The sequence below is a fragment of the Myotis myotis genome, unplaced genomic scaffold (assembly GCF_014108235.1).
Source record: "Myotis myotis isolate mMyoMyo1 unplaced genomic scaffold, mMyoMyo1.p scaffold_m19_p_6, whole genome shotgun sequence".
Lineage (NCBI taxonomy): Eukaryota > Metazoa > Chordata > Mammalia > Chiroptera > Vespertilionidae > Myotis > Myotis myotis.
Genome location: NW_023416368.1, coordinates 90,771,306 through 90,790,081, shown reverse-complemented (window position 1 = coordinate 90,790,081; position 18,776 = coordinate 90,771,306). Strand labels below are relative to the sequence as shown.

General features: G+C 54.8%; 1 protein-coding gene across 2 annotated transcripts in view; it reads left to right on the top strand.

Moving 5' to 3' along the window:
• LOXL2 (lysyl oxidase like 2) overlaps nucleotides 1-18,776 on the top strand; it is a 96,909-nt gene that overhangs the window by 51,138 nt on the left and 26,995 nt on the right. Inside the window, exons 4-6 of one of the 2 annotated variants that reach the window (XM_036314240.1) lie at nucleotides 7,170-7,381; nucleotides 13,228-13,450; nucleotides 17,153-17,333. In XM_036314240.1, coding sequence (XP_036170133.1) covers nucleotides 7,170-7,381; nucleotides 13,228-13,450; nucleotides 17,153-17,333 — 616 coding nt within the window. Of the gene's footprint in view, nucleotides 1-7,169; nucleotides 7,382-13,227; nucleotides 13,451-17,149; nucleotides 17,334-18,776 lie in introns of both variants that reach the window. The other variant, XM_036314239.1, reaches the window with a different exon arrangement.

Below are 18,776 nucleotides of genomic sequence, written 5' to 3'. Positions count from 1 at the left end.
TGGTGAAACAGGCACAGCATCCCCACAAACACCCAGGCGGGAGAACATGGTAGGGGCTACGTTTCTAACTGTGCCCCTAACAGTATCTTGGACTCTTTCAGTAAATACATCATAAAAATTCACCGGGCAAACCTCTATTGCGTGCCTGTGGTGCACCAGGTACTGTTGGCACTGGGGACACTGCAGCGAACCCAACGGACCATAATCCCTGGCCCCCGACTTGACTGATTCAGGGAGACTACACTCAACAAGATAACTATGTAAAAAGAGAGTGCCTTCCTGGGTGACCAGTGTCACCTGGAGCCAAACAAAGCTAGGAAGGGTTATAAACGGGCAGGGTGACATGGGGGGGGGGGGGGGCGGGGCTCAATTTTCTCCCCACACCACGGAAAGGTACGGTGGCGTTGAGACCTGAGGGATGTGAGGGAGTCAGCCAGTCTCTGTTCAAGAGTAACAAGGAGGGGGGACTCTTTCCCCCTCCCCACGTGGGAGTCTGTACTTGTTCTTCAATAAATTTCCACCTTCGCTATACAAAATAATAATAATAATAATAACAAGGAAGGAGGAGACGGACAGGAGGGAGGTTGAGCTCTGAGAAAATGGAGTCAGCTGCGAGAGGGTCTTTTGACCACTTGAAAGTCTTGGTTTTTGGAGTGGTGAGTCTTTGGGTGGGGGGAGGGAGGGGGTTGAGCAGAAGAGGATTACGATCATGTACACATCTACTCTGCTTCTACACCTGGAATAGCCATGAAAGCCAAATGGCCAACTGTCTTACCTCTCTCCACTCGGCCTCCTTGAACTTCCCTCCTCAAAGCAGCTCTTTCAGATCACTGTTTGAAGTGGCATCAACACCCTGCCCCACCCTCCAACCCTTACAAGTTTTCTTTTCTTCCTGATACCAACCACATTATAATACAGAACGGTTTCTTGACTGTCCTCTCCCTTCCGACACCCTATACAAGGCTCCTTAAGGTCAGGGACGGAGTCTGCCCTCCCCCAGACTCCCCAGCCTATCTTTATTGTTGAAAGTATTATAGATGCCCTCCTTTTTTCCCCCCATTGACTCCCTCCATCCCAACCTGCCCCCCCCCCCGCCCCGCCCCGCCCCCGGTCTTCACCACACTATTGTCTATGTCCACGGGTTATATATATGCATATAAGTCCTTTGGTTAATCTCTCCCTCCCCCCCTCCCCCTTCCCTCTGAAATTTGTTAGTCTGTTCCATGCTTCTATGTCTCTGGACCTATTTTGTTCATCAGTTTATTTTGTTCATTAGATTCCACATATGAGTAAGATCATTTGTTAAATATTTTTTTATTGATTTTAAAGAGAGAGAGGAAGGGAAAGGGAGAGAGAGAGAAACTTCAATGAGAGAGAAACATCATTGGCTGCCTCCTGACCTCCCCCTACTGGGGATCAAGCCTGCAACTCACAAACCGGCAACCTTTGGTGCACGGGATGAAGCCCAACCAACTAACTGAGCCACACAGGCCAGGGTGCAACAAATATTTTTTGAATGAACGAATGAAATTGTCCTTGAGGATCAGTAGGATTCTGATAGAGAAGAGAGAATTGCAGGAGTTCAAAGAGTGACCTTGGAAAGTCCTTCGAGATAACTGGCTGGAAAAAGGGGAGGGGCCCGACTGGAATCGACCCCAGGACTCTTCAGTCCACAAGCTGAAGCTCTATGCACTGAGCCAAACCAGCCAGGGCTCCATATAATTTGATTACTGAATTATAATGCCCTTCTACCTGCAGGATTCACATTACACCACTGACTGGGAAACAGAAGTGCGGGTGGAAAGGCGGTGGGATGATGGAAAAGGCTTGCTGGGCAGAATGGGCTGTAAGAGTGAGGAGGAGAGAGCGTGCAGAAGGCACCTGAGGCTCCAGTCTGCCAGGTGGATGGGCGGAGCCTCCGCAGTGAAAGCAGAGAGGACTGGGGCCATCCTGGAAGTGTTTGGTTTGAGGTGCTAAGGACGGTGCCATGTGGCAGTTGGGAAAAGGGGTCTCTACCCAGAAGGTCGTTTTTTAAAAGAGCTGAATAAGGAAAGCTTCGGACTATGAGAGCAAGATGCAGAACCCGTTAGCAGCAGAGGGAAGGGGCTTGCTAAGCTAGCAGAGGTTGTGTAGAACTAACCAGTCGTGCATTCTAGTTGGGATGATGGAGGACTGGTGTATGTCCACCTTGGTCCTCCCGCCCCAACACCACTCCAAGGAGGAGGTCTCGGGTGGGAAGGCTGGGCTGATGGTAAATTATGACTTCTACAGCAGAGGGAAGGAGGGTCCTTGGCAAAGACCTCGTCCTTGCAGACGTGCCTCCCTGGGCTTCAAAGAGTGACGTTGGCATGGCAGTGGGAGAAGCTTGTTGGCTGGAAAAAGGGAAGAGAGGGAATGAGATAGGAAGATCGGGGAGGCTCCTGACCGGGAGCCCAAGTCCTGGGAGTCACGGGAAGGCTGTGATAGATTGAAATCATTGTAGGCTTGCTTGCATTTTTGCCTTGCCTCCCCCTGTATTTTTCTCTGATGCAGTCTCCAACTAAACTTTCAAAACTAGTTGTTTTTCCTCATTGGCAACATTGTGGAATTTGAAAGCCATTCACAGAAGCTGCAAGTGTGAAATATCAGTCAGGCATGGGCCTGGGGTCCGAGCTCCTGGCCAGCCCACTGTGGGAGCAGGCGGCCTGGGCTTGCCGCAACTTGCTTTTCCATAATCACTCCCAGGGGGGTGATGAGCTCTGAGAAGGACAAATACAGAAGGTCCTGTGGATTCCCTGGAGGAAAGCCTTTAAGGGGGCTCGGTGTGCCCTACAGCAGGTTTGGCTCAGTGAACAGGCCTGCGGACTGAAGGGTCCCAGGTTTGATTCCAGTCAAGGGCACATGCCAGGGTTGTGAGCTCGATCTCCAGTGGGGGGCGTGCAAGAGGCAGCCAATCAATGATTCTCTCTCATCATTGATGTTTCTGTCTCTCCCTCTCACTTTCTCTCTGAAATCAATAAAAATGTATTAGAGGAAAAAAGAGGGCTTGGTGAACTTCTGTCTCTGGCAAGAGGGATAGAATTCAGATCTTAATTTGAATTTTAAAATGTGCCAAATGCGTTCCCAGCTTCTGAGCTATTGCCCTTAATATAAGACTAGCAAGTCTAGAGAGCCCTTAGTTAGACAAGAAAAATGTGTATGTTTTAGTGTTTCAAAGCTTTTCTTCTCTTTGGAGTCGAACTTCTGGGGGGAAAATCCTAGCATTTGTGGTTATGGAAGGGATTCCACAGCAGTGACATAAGCAGGGAAGTGATGTGTGTCTGTGTGTTTTCCTGCACGGGTCTCTGAGTGGACTTGTGAGCTCGGTAACCAGGAGTGAGCACTGAATTCGAGCCGCGCAGGGTTTCCCCGTCGCCCCATCCCAGCCAAGAGCAGCTGGGAGGCAGCTCTGCCCTCAAATGTACGCACTCGGGTCTGGCTCGCAGCTTCTCTGGGTGGGTGCAGGGCAGACTACACGTGCGCAGCACTGGGCGGGCCCTAAAGGACCACCCAGAGCCTGAGCCCCAGGCCCTACCCCGTGTGGGTCAGCTCAACACCAGGCAGTGGACAGGGTATGGGTAGGGGACCAGGACCACTCAGAGACCAGTAGCTGGGAGCCTAGAGCACACGTTTGGAGTCAGAGCTGTTTGCACCCTTGTTTACCCACTGATTGGCTGTGTGAACTTGGCGAAGTTGCAAAAGCCGGACAAATGTTCTCGTTCTTCCCCTGTGGTGTGGTACGCCATTAGCCTTCTCATACGTTGTCCTGGGAATTGAGCGAGGGATGGATGAGAAGTTCTGAGCAGGAGCTTGACCTGTAATGACTTGGTTGGTGTTTGATAAACAAGGGTTCCTGTGGTCATTATTATTCAGAGAAGAGGCAGGCTTTGTGGTTGGGAGGAAGCCTGGCAGGGTCCATCAAGGGGAGAGACCGTATTTTTGTTGAATGAATGATGAATGAATGGGGTGGATTTGAGCCCAACAGAGCCAGAAGGAGTTGGTTCCATGGAGAGTGAATGAAAGGCATCCCATTTTAAAGGAACGATGATTATAAACCTGCGCGGGCTGCTCTTTTAAGGCTTTGGAGGAAACAAGTCCCTCTGGACCTGTCCTCCACCACATATGCACACAAATAGACACATGCTCCACACACACAGAGACCCACACAACGCACAGACGCACAGCCCTGAGCATACACTTGGTCACGCTCAGACACACACACAAAGGCCCATCCCTCAGAGATGTGTACGGATGCATGGATACAAACAGACACACAGAGACATACATGCCATCACACACGCCATCACACACACCATGACACACAGGTGAGCTGGTGAAATAACAAGGACAGTGACACCTGTTCTAGCACTTTCACTTTTCCAAGCCTTTTTTTTGGGGGGGGGGGGCGGGTGGAGTAAGGATATTTTTTCCATTTATTTTTATTGATTTCAGAGAGGAAGGGAGAGGGAGAAAGCGATAGAAACGTCAATGATAAGCGAGAACCATTGATTGCACGCCCCCCGCTGGGGATGGAGCCTGCAACCTGGGCATGTGCCCTGACCAGAATCAAACCCGGGACCCTTCAGTCCACAGGCTAACACTCTATCCACTGAGCCAAACCGGCTAGGGCTCCATTGATTTTTAGAGAGAGTGGAAGTGAGGGAAGAGAGAGAGAGGGAGAGAGACATCGATGTGAGAAAGACACATCCATCTGTTGCCTCTCACACATGCCCTGACCAGGGGCGGGAATTGATGGGAATCGAACCCACAACCCTATGGAGCATAGGCTGACCCTCTAACCACTGAGCCATGCCCGCCAGGGCTCTCCAAGCCTTATTTTCCACATCCTAGAGCCTGCCTGGCTTCCCCCACCAGTCATACTTCTGCTAAGGGGATGCTGTTCTCCATCAGGACAAGGGTACAGGGGTCTGCTGAGCTCCCCCCGCCCAGGCCTTCCTTCTCCTGCTGTAGCTGGGGTGCTGACGTCCACATTTCACACCTGGTGGGGCTGTGGGGTGGGGTGAGAAGGGAGGATCTGTGAATGTAATAAAGTCTTTGGGGTTTGCCGGCCCTGTGAAGCCACAGAGCTGATGTTACAGCGGTAACTTTCCTTCTGGGCATTACGCATCGCTGGCTGGAATTCCAGCCTGGCTTCCGAGGTGGGGAGAGGCAGGAGGGGCCGGGCCCGCGGCTGGTTTAGACCTCAGTCAGGCCCTTTCTTGGCTCGCCTCTGTCCACGTGTCTTGGTGGCACGGGTCCTGTGGCCTGAATGGAAGCTGTAAAGAATCTGGGATCCAAGCTGGCCAACATCATCTTGCCACTGGCGGCCTTCCTTGCACTCCACGTGGAGAGGAACCAGGGCCAAATGCCCTCACCGCCGGCCACATACTTTCGCCGCCCAGCAGGACTGGTGGGCAGGGCCTGGCTTTGCACCCTGAAGCCAGTGGTGAGGAGACACGGATGCCTGGGCACCCAAATAATGGCCCTGTTCAACCTTGTGGTTCATTTGCATTTGCACCTCTGCTGGCATGTGGCTCGAGTCTCTGGGTTCCCCCCTGCCAAGCCCGGCCCCACCTCTTCCCCACAGCCCAGGTCAGAGAGCTCCTGACCACATGCCTTGGGCGCCCTGCCTCTAGGTGGTCCTGGGGAGGCAGTTGGAGCCAACCAGCTTTCTCCTCTGGATCATGGGAGGGCAGCAGCTCTAACGCACCTCGTTCTGCAGTGTGAGGACGACACGAGGGAAGGCACGTGGAGCCTCACTGTGGGGCTCACGCGCAGTAGCTGTTATCAGTTTTCATTTCGTTGGATCCGAGTGTACATGTGGGGCTGGGGACAGGGGGCGGCTGGAGGGGAGGCAGAATCAGTCATGTCGGGCCGTGGCACCTCTCTAAGTAATTGGGCATTGCTACATGGACATGAGCGGACGGTCAAGGGACAAGATTACAAAGAGCTTTCTGGTGGCTGGCCTGTGGCCGATGGATGGAGGGGGAGATGGAGGTAGGGGCTCAGCAGGGAGCCTTGCAGAGCTGGTGGTGGCTCCATGTGCAGCGGCAGGGGCAGAGAGGAGGGGCTGGAAGTGAGAGGTTAGCAGGGAGCACGGTGTTTGAGGGAGATTGGGTGAGCCTCGGAAAAGCATAAACTCCGGGGCAGCCCCCGTTCCTCTCACCCAGCGTGGCCTCTCCACGCCCCTGTCCTTCTACCGAATCCCTGTGACCCGGGAGGAGGCGTGGGGCAGGGACATTGCTGCTCAGTGTCGGGGAGTGGGGAGGAGAGCCCACCCAGCTGTGGTGAGGCAGGAGTCTGCCCCCCACTGAGCCTCCTCTACCTCCTCCACCGGGACCCGCCTCTCTCACTCACTGTCTCGGAATGACGGGTGGGGCTGGGGGTGAGTCGGGCCTTTCCAAAGGCCTCCACGCGTTCAGAATCGTTCCCTTTCCTGCCACAGACAGTGTCCACCGTTACCTCCTGGTCCCCAGGGCGTGTCCCCCACTAAGCAGGCCTGGGTCCCTGCACACACTCCCCTCCATGCTTCTCTCCAAGCCCTACCCCTACTCTCCTGGGATGTTCTCACTTAGAAATGTCGACCCCAGATACTGACTGGGTGGTTTGCAAGGTGGCACCATCAGCCTCAGGGTAGCTGAGGCTCCTCTGCCTGAAACTTTAGTCTTAGAAAAGATACACACACACACACACACACACACACACACACACACATAGAATCACACACAGTCCCGCACACACACAGTCACACACATGCATGCACACATATGCTTTAGAGTAAATACAAAATCCAAATTAGTTATAATGTAGAACGTGAAAATTCAAAGAGCACGTTCTCTCTTCTGCTGTAGCTCAAAAGCCTGCAGGAGGGCTGCTGCCTCCCTCTCCAGGCTTTGTGGTGGGACGTGGGAGAGGCTGCTGGGCCCTCCTAGTCTCCTGATGGCCCAGGTCGCCCCTGCTCCCTCTCCTTGGGTCACTGCAGTCGCACTGCCTCCCATGCATGACGCTTTATCACCACGGCCTTGTGCTGTGTGCTCTTGGGCAGTGCCCGTGGCCCCTGCAGGGCCCGGGGTTGGAGGAGGCTAGCCAAAACCCCTCTCCACACGGGGCCAGGAAGGTAACCATGTCCTTCGGTGCCTCCTCCTTCCCAGAACCTGAACATCCAGGTGGAGGACATCCGGATCCGAGCCATCCTCTCCGCCTACCGCAAGCGTACCCCCGTGACGGAGGGCTACGTGGAGGTGAAGGAGGGCAAGGCCTGGAAGCAGATCTGTGACAAGCACTGGACGGCCAAGAACTCCCGCGTGGTCTGCGGCATGTTCGGCTTCCCTGGGGAGAAGACGTACAACACCAAAGTGTACAAGTAAGAGGCCCCCCCAAAGCACTGTTTCCTGGGGGGGTTGCCGCTTTGTGAAGAGAAGGCTCCTGCAGTGGGCGCTGAGCAGAGGGGCTCCGCCAGCGGCTGTCAATGCAGGCCTGGCCGCTGGGGAGCTCACACTCCTGTGGATGCAGAGGTGGGGGGGGGGGCGGGGGGGGGGCTGGTGGGGGTGTCAGTGCCGACAGCCAGGTCCGTGACCACCGGGGCCAAACCAGGACAGCATCAACTTAAGAAATGTTTACTTGCCCTCAGTAAATGATTAGTTTGAAAAATCTGGAACTCGCAGAAACTGTTAGGAAATTCGATCAGTTACACCAATCCCAGTGAAACCTTATAATTTAGTTACGGTTTCCAAAGTTAATATCTCCCACAGGGAAAGGCGGCGATAATAACAGGACTTCGAGTAGTTCTCCCGGTGAAGGGTTTCAGCCCGTGACAAGCGGGGGGGCGGGTCCTGGGTGGGAGTGGGCCTTCCTGTCTCCTCTTACGGTGACTGGTTTACTGAGGGCTGACCGTGAGCCCGGCCTGTTCTTAGCCATTGATCCTCACAGCGCCGGGAATTAGGGGTTGATTTTACAGTCGAGGAAAGGAAGTCAGGGAGGAAAGTGGCAGATCTAAGATCCAAGCCCCCATCTCCAGCGACGGGGTCCGAACTCTTTCCTTTCAAGCCAGAGGAAGTCAGGAGACGTGGGACCCAGATCCAGCGCCCCCTCCAGATCCCCGGGGTCAGGGCAGACTGCAGGTCCTGGGCTTGGCTTGGCCGTTTTGGGTCAGAGTCCCCAGCCCACCATGAGGCTGAGTGCTGGTGGCTGAGCGGCTCCGCTGGGCAGGCTCACCGCCCCTCTAGGGGTGAGCCTGGTGGTGATCCCCACCCCAGACACCCTCAGATGTGGCCCAGACTTTCCTGTTTGCAGTGGGGTTCCCGTCCTCTGAATACTTTGGAGAATTCCTGCCAGCTGGGCAACTTCCTCCCTGGAGACACCTTCTCAGCTTTTCCTACCATTGGAGCCAAGAAAAGCAAACCCCACCCACCCCTACCCCCCACCCCAACCAGCTCCCATCTGGCTGCCCCACAGTGCCCCAGCTGACAACTGGTCTGAGTCCAGTGCCGGGCCTGGGAAGGCTGCCATCAGCCCTGCCCAGGGCAGGACGGGGTTCCTGAGGCCGGCAGCATGTGCCTGTTCAAAGGCATTTGAAAGCCATCTCCCCAACTGTGGCCGGTCCAGAGTCCTTTTCCTGATTTTGAGGAGGGAGCTCAGATCTATGTCGGCAGCGGAGTCTCTCACGTGCTGGTTTTAAACCTGCCTCCCTGAACCTCCCACCCCTGAGTCTGTGCCTTTGCTCTTTCAAATGAGGGCAGAAGAGCGCTTCAAGGCTGGGAGCATCCGGGTGCTGGCGGGTGGTATTTGGGGCTCAGGCTGCTGCAAACCAGCTCCTCCCTTGGACCTCCAGCCTCAGAGGTCACCGGGTCCAAGCCCTCCGTCTGCACGATGAGAGACCCAGGCCTGAGGACAGTGGATTTGGGGGTCACAGAGCCCTCTTCTGCCAGAGTCCACAGGGCTACTCGGGAGTGCTTGCCACATTGCTGCCTCCAACTGCAGACCTGCTCCAGCTCTGGCCACTCAGCCCCGGCTCCCACCACGGGCCTTGCTGTTATGTCAGAGCTGGAGCAGGGCTGGCTTGAGGGTGGGGTGTCTGTGAGCCTGCTCAGAAGCTGAGGAGAACAGAAGCCTGGGAGCCAGAGAGAGGGTCACCCCCCGCATGGTCCCTGAATCCGAGGCCATTCACATCTTTCCCATTTCCCTTGGCCCTTCCTAGCCGGCCAGGGGAAGCGGCTTCCCAGGGGAGCCTTCCACTCTAGGAAGGAAATTGTTTTCAAAGTAATTGCGTCTGGGATGGTGTTAGTGATCTCTCTGCATGCATCAGGCCCCTAAGGGGCTTGGCAGCCTTGGAGCCTCACCAGGGCCGGCCAAGGCTCTCCACCCTGGCTCCCTCCGCAGACCTGCAGTCTGGTGGCCACTCAGAGTCTCCCCAAGGCCGGACTGCAGCTCTTCCTCAGCCTCTGCCAGCCACCCCGTCCTCCAAGTCAGAGGCACCCAGGAAGGTACCCACATGTCCCCAGAGGCCTCTGCACCCAAAGACTCACTCAAGATGGAGTCCAGGGCTCCCCAACATGGGCTGCTTTGCTGTGAGCTTTCTGCTCTGGCCTCTGGGGGCTTCGTAGCCTCAGGGCCCATCCCAGGGGCAGGAGCATTTTGTATTGTGTTTTTTTTCTTTTTCGCCTGAAAGCAGGATCCCACTATTGATACCAATTTTTGACACAAGCAGGAATTCTGCGTCTAGCACTGCATCTGGGAGAGTGGAAGGGCTCTGCTTGGCTGGTTGGCTGAAATGCCAGCCTCCTTTCGTTTCAGGTAGAGGAAGGAATTCAAAGTATTAATGTCAGAAACATCCAAACCCGTGGAGAATTTTAATGGGTTTATTTGAGCCAAACTGATGACATTTGCCAGGAAGCAAAATCTCAACGGGTTGAGAAAATGCTCTGTAGAATGGCAGTCTTACAGCTTATTTTATACATTAGAATAAAAGGGGAAGATGTAAGGAGGGTCACATGAAATCCGTTGGTGGTAGATTACGGAAGCTGGAGAAAGCAAAGCAGGGGAATCTTTGACATTGGATGCAATGAAGAGCCAAGTGCTTTTACATTGTGGGTACAGGATAGTTAACAACTCATGTTTCCAGCACATAGAGATAGTATCTGGGCAACAAGGTAATAATGAGGGGTTCTGTGGTCTCACACTCTGGCCAGCAGATGTGCCCTGAGGGGTCTGGAAAGGAGGTGACCGCTGATAGTCTAAGGGTCTGTTATCTTAGATCAGGGGTGGGCAAACTTTTTGACTCGAGGGCCACAATGGGTTCTTAAACTGGACCTGAGGGCCGGAACAAAAGCATGGATGGAGTGTCTGTGTGAACTAATATAAATTCAAAGTAAACATCATTACATAAAAGGGTACAGTCTTTTTTTTTTTTTTTAGTTTTATTCATTTCAAACGGGCTGTAGTTTGCCCACGGCTGTCTTAGATGCACAAAGACAATAGACTGGCTCACTTAGGTAAAGATTGGCCTTTGTCAGGGACACAGGGACAGGATGTGACTGCCCTCCACGATCAGCTTTTAGGGCTTTTAGGTTGGAGAATTCAAAGGAGGGAGGAATCTGTAGGATTGGATAAAAAGTATAAGGAACAGACACACTTCTTTTACAGGTGGGTACAGGACAGGTAGCAGTCAACACTAGTGCAATAACAATAACAATAACAATGAGGGGATTTGTGGTCTCTGCTCTGGTGGGTGGTTGAGGAGTCTGGGGGTGGAAGGGGGGTTTACCCCCGACATTCCAAAGGTGTGTTAAGGTAGATGCAAAGACAATAGACAGGCTCGTTAAGGTAAAGATTGACCTTTGTCAGGGAAGATACTGGCCTAGGAAATGACTACCTTCCATGACCTGCTTTTAGCTAGAAAGTTAATTTCGGGCTGTATGGTTACTTTATAGTAGATTGCAGGCCTCCCCTGAGCCTGTCAGGTTTAGTATGTGGCCCTTTTCATTCACACCTACTTCCAAAGTGTGTAATTGGAACCAACGTGCTCAACAGCTGGCAGAACTCCTGGGAAAGCAGGGTTCCCCTTGGCTGGGAGGGAGCCAGCATGACTTTTTATTTTTAATTGAATCAGTCCAGCCATAGAATGGACAGTTCTTTCTCAAGCCGGCTTCCCATCCCTGCCAATGGCTCGCCCCTAACTCCAGTCCCTCTCCAATCCCTGGGCCTGGAGTGGGCTGCCCACCCATCCTCCCCAGCGCTCCTCTGCGCCCCCTGGGGCCTGTCTGGGGTGAATCATGAGGGAGGGGTGGGTGCCGCCCGATGGGAGCCTGTGGAGGGTCAGGGTGCATTACTGTGAGCTGACGTAAGAGGGAGGCTGGGCTGCCTGGGGAGGCGGCAGCGTTCAGCACGTCTGTTCCTGGCAGAGCTGGTGTTTCCTGAAAGCTGAGAGCAAGGATTCTCCAAGCCGCTGGAGCTGACCAATCCTCGTGCAGCTGACCCCCGAGCGTGCTCTCTTTCCTGATGTGGGGGTGTCATGGGGAACACGCTGGAGGCTGAGGCTCCAAGTGCAGGGCCTGCAGGAAGTGGGGAGGGGCAGAGGTTCCTGGAATTATCAACAGTCCCCCTGGGTGGCTGCAGCTCCGCTGAGCACACATCCAGAATTTTCCTGAACAGTCCTGGTTTCAAAGATTCCGTGCCATTGCACCCACAAGCATACTAGAATTGTTACAAGTCTCAATTTTTGGTTAAGGAAAGATATGGGTGGTGGCCATAGGGTTTTTCCTCCCTCTGTGTTCACATCCCATCCACTTTGAGACAAAGCAGGAACTCGCAGGCCTGCCGGACCCGCAGGGACGGGACCTCGCTCTGTTCCCCCCCCCCCCCCGGGGGCCAGGCTGCCCGGGGGCCAGGCTGCCCGGGGCCCCTCTAAGCAGCCAGCACCGATGCAGTCTGGCCCTCTGCCATCTCCCTGGACTCTGGCAAGCTGGGACGAGCACACAGACCCCGCTGCGCTAGGGCAGTGTGAGAGGACAGGGGTCCTCTCGGCCCTCCGCCTTCACAAATCCCGCCATTATTTAAGCCCAGTTCAACCCTACCCTCTGTGAAGTTGTCCCTTGTCACTGCAGCCACCCTTCTCTCCTCTCTTCTTTTCCGCTTTACCCAGTACAGTCTTATTTACTTATCTTACAAACACATACGTAGCCCTTTCAATGTGTTGGACACCGGTGCTCAGGGCTTTCCAAGTATTAACTCATTTAATTTTCCTAATGGTCTTATCGAGTGGATTCTAATGCTACTTTAACTTGAAGATGGGGAAACTGGGCACAGTACCCTGTCTGGTAACCAGTTCATTGCTCATTGATAGCTACTGTTTTAGAAAAAGCTTGGACTCCCTCCTCTGCCTTCCAGGAAAAGGTGCTGCAGGTAAGAGCCTGCTTGGACGAGGTGCGGAGACAAGCAGCCTCTCTGGTCCCGGGTGAAGGGTTGATGAGGTCTGTGGCTGAGTTTCATCACCATTATAATATTTTTATCAAGCAAACTGTACTTCAGTTCAGCAGATGGCATAACTCTAGACTGTCCTCATTGGATTTGCATCGTTTGGGATCTTGTATATCGTCAGGAGAGAGCTTAATAATCAAGCTGTACTGCTCATTGACAAAGGGAAATAAACGCAGGGGACGACAACAAATGTTGGAATTATCTGGGCAATACAGCTTTATGTATTTATCTTACAAATTCAGAGAGAGAGAGAGAGAGAGAGAGAGAGAGAGAGAGAGAGAGAGAGAGAGAGAGAGAGATTGGTTGCCCCTGTACCCCTGTACATGCCCTGACCGGGGACTGAACCCACAACCTAGGTATGTACCCTGACGGGTCTTGCCTCTTTTAGATCCCTTTTTGCATTTTGTGTTTATAGGCTTTGGTATCATCTTACTACACTGAGTCAGTCCCTAGTCTCCTAGCTGCCTGCAGGCGGCCATGTCCCTTCCCAGGTCCTTCCCCCCGTGCCCAGTGCAGGGCCGGCGTGCGGGACGCTCGCAGACGCGCTGTGCGGATCCCCTTCCATGAAGCCGGCTGAGCTCCGGGAGCAGAGACCATGCCCACCGGTACCCCCAGCGAGTTCCCAGTAGCCAGCACAGCGGCTGGCCCGGGGCAGGTGCCCAATGCCCGGGTGCAGAAGGAATGAGGGGTGGGTGCCAGGACCCCCGGTCACCTGCCCCGTCCTGCCCTCTGCAGAATGTTTGCGGCCCGAAAGAAGCCGCGCTACTGGCGGTTCTCCATGGACTGCACGGGCACGGAGGCCCACATCTCCAGCTGCAAGCTGGGCCCACAGGTGACGCGGGACCCCGTGAAGAACGTCACCTGTGAGAACGGGCTGCCAGCAGTGGTGAGCTGCGTGCCTGGCCAGGTCTTCAGCCCCGAGGGACCTTCGAGATTCCGGAAAGCCTACAAGCCAGAGGTAAGGATGGGGCAGGAGTCTGGCCATGGGGTGCCTGGGTGTTGGGGGTGGTGGTGGCGGTTAAGGGAACAGACAGGGATCCCCAGGAGAGAGTGAGGAGAGCCAGCCCCAACTCAGACCCACTTTCTAGAGGTCATGGCCGGCCTCACCGACAGCCACTTCCAGGTGTGACAGGCAGCTGGGCCTCTGCCCCCAATCATTACCACCCCTTCCACCATCGCCGTCCCACTCTGAGACCCAGTCCCCGCTGTGAGACAGATACCAGGCGAGCAGAGTGCCTGGTTACCCACACGGTGCTTCTGCACAGCCCCTGCAGGACAAAATGCTCTAGGGCTTTTGGAAATGCGCTACAACCCTCGGAAGCACGTGGCATGAGCTACAAAGGTTTCCAAGCATATTTTGGTTTATTTTGCAACAGAAAGGATTAAAATTTTAAAAAGCTCTCACAAAGATAGGAAATGAAAACCTGCCATTACCATATGTATGTTTGTGTACCAGCACCTGTGAGTGTGTGTGCGTGTACATGTGTGTGCATGCGTGTGTGAGTGTGTTCAGAGATGAAAGTGGGGAAGGACAGTGGTTCTCAGAATTATCAACAGTCCTCCTGGGTAGCTCTTGTACTAATAAAAGGGTAATATGCTAATTAGACCGGGAGACCTTCCGGACTTCCTTCTGGACAAAGCCATGGTGGTGGGGCTGAGGCAGAGGCGGTTAGGGGTGATCAGGCCAGGAGGGAAGGGCAGTTGGGGGCCAGCAGGCCGACGGAGGGGGCAGTTGGGGGTGAGCAGGCCAGCAAGCAGAGTGGTTAGGGGCAATCTGGCAGGCAGGCAGGTGAGCAGTTAGGAGCCAGTGGTCCTGGATTTCAAGAGGGATGTCCGACTGCCGGTTTAGGCCTGATCCCCCCAAGGGGTCCCAGATTGGAGAGGGTGCAGGCCAGGCTGAGGAACACCCCCCCCACCCCCTGCACGAATTTTGTGCACCAGGCCGCTAGTATTAGTATAAATGAACATCCCATTTCAACAGACTGGTTTCCTGGGACAAGAGAACTATCCCAAACAGGGCAGGCTTGGCGCTTCCCTGAAGAAGAGAGAGTGCACTTCTATTTCCCTCGAGAATCAGGGAGAAACTTTCCTTGTTCCTGCTCTTCTTTTTTCCTATGGGTCCCTGGGACCTGCATGTTCATGGGGACCGGGGGTGGGAATAGTGGGTGGGAAATCGCACATGCAAGGGGAGAGGGAGAGGTGGAAGCGAGCACTGAGCACTTATTAGGGAATGAGTCCCTGTGCCAGATAAAACCTTGGAACTTAGGAATTAGGTGGCTGGACAGAGGTGAACTACAAGCCAGCTCTGACCACGGCAGAGGTAGGAGGAGGGGGAAAGGTCATAATGGGGGCAGGTGGTGTATCCAGGCAGTGGGGCCAGAGCAGACCCTCCCAAACCTGGTGGGTTTGTTGACCGAGGCAGCTTCATTCCCTCCCCTTTCCCCTCTCCTTGCCCCCCTGTCTCTTCCTCCACCCTCTCCAATTGCCCCTCCCCACCAACATCAATGACCTGCTTTGGGAAAGGGGGTAACAACATATCCACCCCGAAAGGGAAAACAGGACAGAAGATAATAAAGCATACTAAGGTCCTGCCCACACTGGGGCCCCTCCCACACTGGGGGTGGAGTGTTTGGATAAAAGAAGAGGCCTTCAAGGAAAGGGGTGAAGTGAGTGTTGCCGCCCAGCATCAACCAGAGGGCCCCCAGGGGCCTCCAAAGTGTACAAACCTGACCACACAGGTGTGCAGCCCTGCGACACCTGGACAGTGCCCGAGCCCCGCCCCCCCCCCCCGTCTACCCCCCTCCCCCCCCACATGTGATTTCATGGCCACATCCTTTGTGTGGCCTCAGCCGGAGCCTCTGAGCTTTCCTCATGTGTCCGATCCCAGGTCCTACTGCTTGGAAATTCCTCTTACTATGCGGTTTAAAGCAGATGAATCAAGTTCATACCAAACCAATTAAAAAAGCAAAAAGGCAAGGGAGCCTTACATCACATTTTCCCTTGGTTCCCCTCTTCCCTCCAGGCTGACTCGGCCTGGCCACTGCAGGCTGCGGAGAGGCTGCTGGCGCTCTGCCTCCACTGAGCATGGGTCAGGGATGGCCCGCTCCCTGGGAAGGGGCTGGCATCCAGCCAGACAGCTGGGCAGGGAGGTGGGAGAAGCGAGGGTCATAGGCCGCAGGGAACGGGCTGGAGCCAGCAGTGTTACTGTTTTGCTACAATTAGAGCTCCTGAAGCCAGTGGGCATTTTGCACCCACCCCGTCCCGTTTTTTGTCTCCCCCTAGTGGCAGGGTCCGAGCAGCCCCTGAGAGCTGTAGAACTGGGTGCTGTCACAGCACCCCACCCTGCCATGGCAGCGTGAGGCGCAGTTAGTCGGGGAGAGAGATGTGACCGAGTGGGAACCTCGGCTGGAGGATGGAGACACAGGGTTTTGTCTGATCCCTGGGCCCTCAAGGTGGCTGGTGTATATGTGAATGTTTCAAAACCTCCACCTCCAGCCCTGGCCTGTGTGGCTCAGTGGGTTGGGCATCATCCTGTGCACCAAAAGGTTGCTGGCTCAATTCTGGGTCAGGGAACATGCCCAAGTAAGGGGGATGCAGGAGGCAGTCAATTGATGGTCAGCTCTCACATCAATGTTCCTCTCTCTCTCTCTCTCTCTCTCTCTCTCTCTCTCTCTCTTTCTCTCTCTCTCTCTTCCTCTTTCTTACTCTCTTTCTAAAATCAATTTTTGAAAAAATATATTAAAAAACACCACTCCAAACAGGCCTGCTTTGGCTGGGCCATCGGAGGGGTAGGGATGGGGGTGAAGGGAGCCCCGGGCTGATGGAACAGCTGTGCAGTCACCCCTTGCTCCCTCTGTGTTGAATCAAATGAGAGTCAACAGAGCCCCGAAGCCTTCGGAGTCCCCACCCCAACACACATGTACACACACGCATGCACACCCAAGCATGCACAGAAGCTGTTGCAGACCAGGGTGTGTGGGCAGATGGAGTCAGGTGACCCGGCTCCCATCTCCTAAGGTGTGGTCCAGTGGGTCACGACGCTGGTGGAGAGTGGCTCTGACTCCTACGCAATGAAGCAGACCCCATAGGTGATCAGGCTTCCAGGCTGCCAGTGAGCGTCAGGAGTGTTTAATCTGTAACCGCCCACCCTATCTGCATCTTCCGAAGAGTGGGGCCCATTGGACTTGAGTGTGGTCAGGCCTGAGAGCGGTGGCCAGGCAGGGCCCTGCTTTTACAGGGCTCTGTTACAGTCGGGTGGAATGACATCCATCTGGGGTCTGTAGACTTGGGGGTAGGAGCTTCTTTCTGTAGCTCTAAAGCTTGAGGTTCTGGATGAGGGGGTGGAGGGAAGGGCTGGTGGCAAGGTCCTGGAGCCAGGCATGGGTTGGGGGACGAGCTGATGAGGGTCCCGGTGGGCTCCCCAGTAGCCCAGGACTAAAGCGCCATAAGAGACTGCCAAGCAGAGCCGACCTTCAGAGTGAGTGTCCCGGCCACACACACACACACACACACACACACACCTAGAACAGTTTTAGCTCCTGGCCCCAGTGCCTGGGCTTGGGCTGGGCAGTTGGGAAGGGAAGGAAGGAGGTGGGCAGTGCCTGCCCACTGAACGTGCATCAGCCTCCGCACTCATCAGAATCGTGTGTCTCTTCAGCAGCCCCTGGTGCGGTTGAGAGGTGGTGCCAACATCGGGGAGGGCCGCGTGGAGGTGCTCAAGAATGGCGAATGGGGTACCATCTGTGATGACAAGTGGGACCTGGTGTCTGCCAGCGTTGTCTGCCGAGAGCTGGGCTTTGGAAGTGCCAAAGAGGCCGTCACTGGCTCCCGGCTGGGGCAAGGTAAGGAGTGGGAGGACATGCGGTGGGCTCTCTCCACGGGGACCATGGCAGAGGAGCCCAGCACGGCTGGCTGCAGGGGCTTCCCAGGCTCTCCTTGTGTCTCCTCCTGCCCGCAGCAGCTGCTTCTCTTAGAGACTCTCAGGCCTCTCCCTGGGTAGTCAGAGCTGGAAGGGCCTTAGGGAAACTGAGTCCCCATGTCCCGGATTTGGAAGCTGAGACCCAAAGAAGGGACATGAGACAACATATTAGCCGTCAATGAGTAATGGGGGTCTCCCAACCCCTTAACCCAGGGCTCCCACTGCCCCGCTGAGCAACTGGAAATCTTGGGAGGGTCCTCCAGGAGAGGGCCTCGGGGTTCCTCAGGCTGTGGACCACCCCGGGCACAAAGGAACCCCCGATGTCCTCTTACTCTTCCACTCCGGCACAGCCCCGCAAACCTCCCTGCTCCAGACACTGGGAATATGATACCTCTCTCCGATGTCATGGGATGCTAAGGAGAAGGGGCCTGGTTTTTATTAAGTGTCCTGAACAAATGTTCTGTTTGAGCAAAGAACAAAACACAAGGGACTTTCAAGCTGAGAGCAATGTTGTGGATGTGACATGACAACAGAGCATCCCTTCCCGCCCAGCCCATGAAGGCCACTGACCTGTGCGAACCCTGGGTCTTCAGAAGGAGGCCCTTCACCCAGACACTGCAGCCCAGTGAGTGCCCAGCCTCTCCTGGGAACTGTGGACTGAGCAGGGAAAGCAGCCCTCAGTGCTGACCAGCAGGGCGTCTGCAGTGCACCTGGCTGGAGGGCCCGGGAGGAGGGAGAATGGGGAGGGGGGAGGAGGGAGAAAGGGCAGGGAGGAGGTGTGCGGTGTCCTGTCCTGAGGGGAAAGGATGTTTCCAAGCTATAAGACATAGGGCCATTGCCCCACAGAGAGGAATGCAGTGAGGTCATAGATCCCAGCCCCGAGATGGAAATAATAGCAGGGACTGGAGAGAGTCCTGGCTGTGAGGCAGCATTGCTGGAGGGGAGCTCAGGCTGTCTACTCCAAACAATGAGGAATTTGAGGCTCTGGAGAACAGCCCAAGGTCATCTGAGACTTAATGGAGTTAATGGTAGAGTCTTACTCAGATTTGGGCCTTTCCTTTGCAAGAAGTCCTGCTCACTTTCAGAAGACCTCTCTACCGTCACTCTCCGATCTCTGCAGACTTCCTGGGCGTGCACTGAAGTCTGGGGTCTAGGGTGGACTTTAATGACAGTGTACCTGTCAGGCCGTGCGACAGTCCTCGTCCTTCCTGGTATGGGCTTCCCTTAAATCTCGAATATTTAGGACAGAGCATTTTTCTGGTTGACTGATGTGATGGTTTGTGCTCTCCCAAGGCCAACAGGGCAGAGACCAAGCTCGTTTTGAGGAATAAACAAGCACTGGGTAACATAAACATCCCATGTCTCC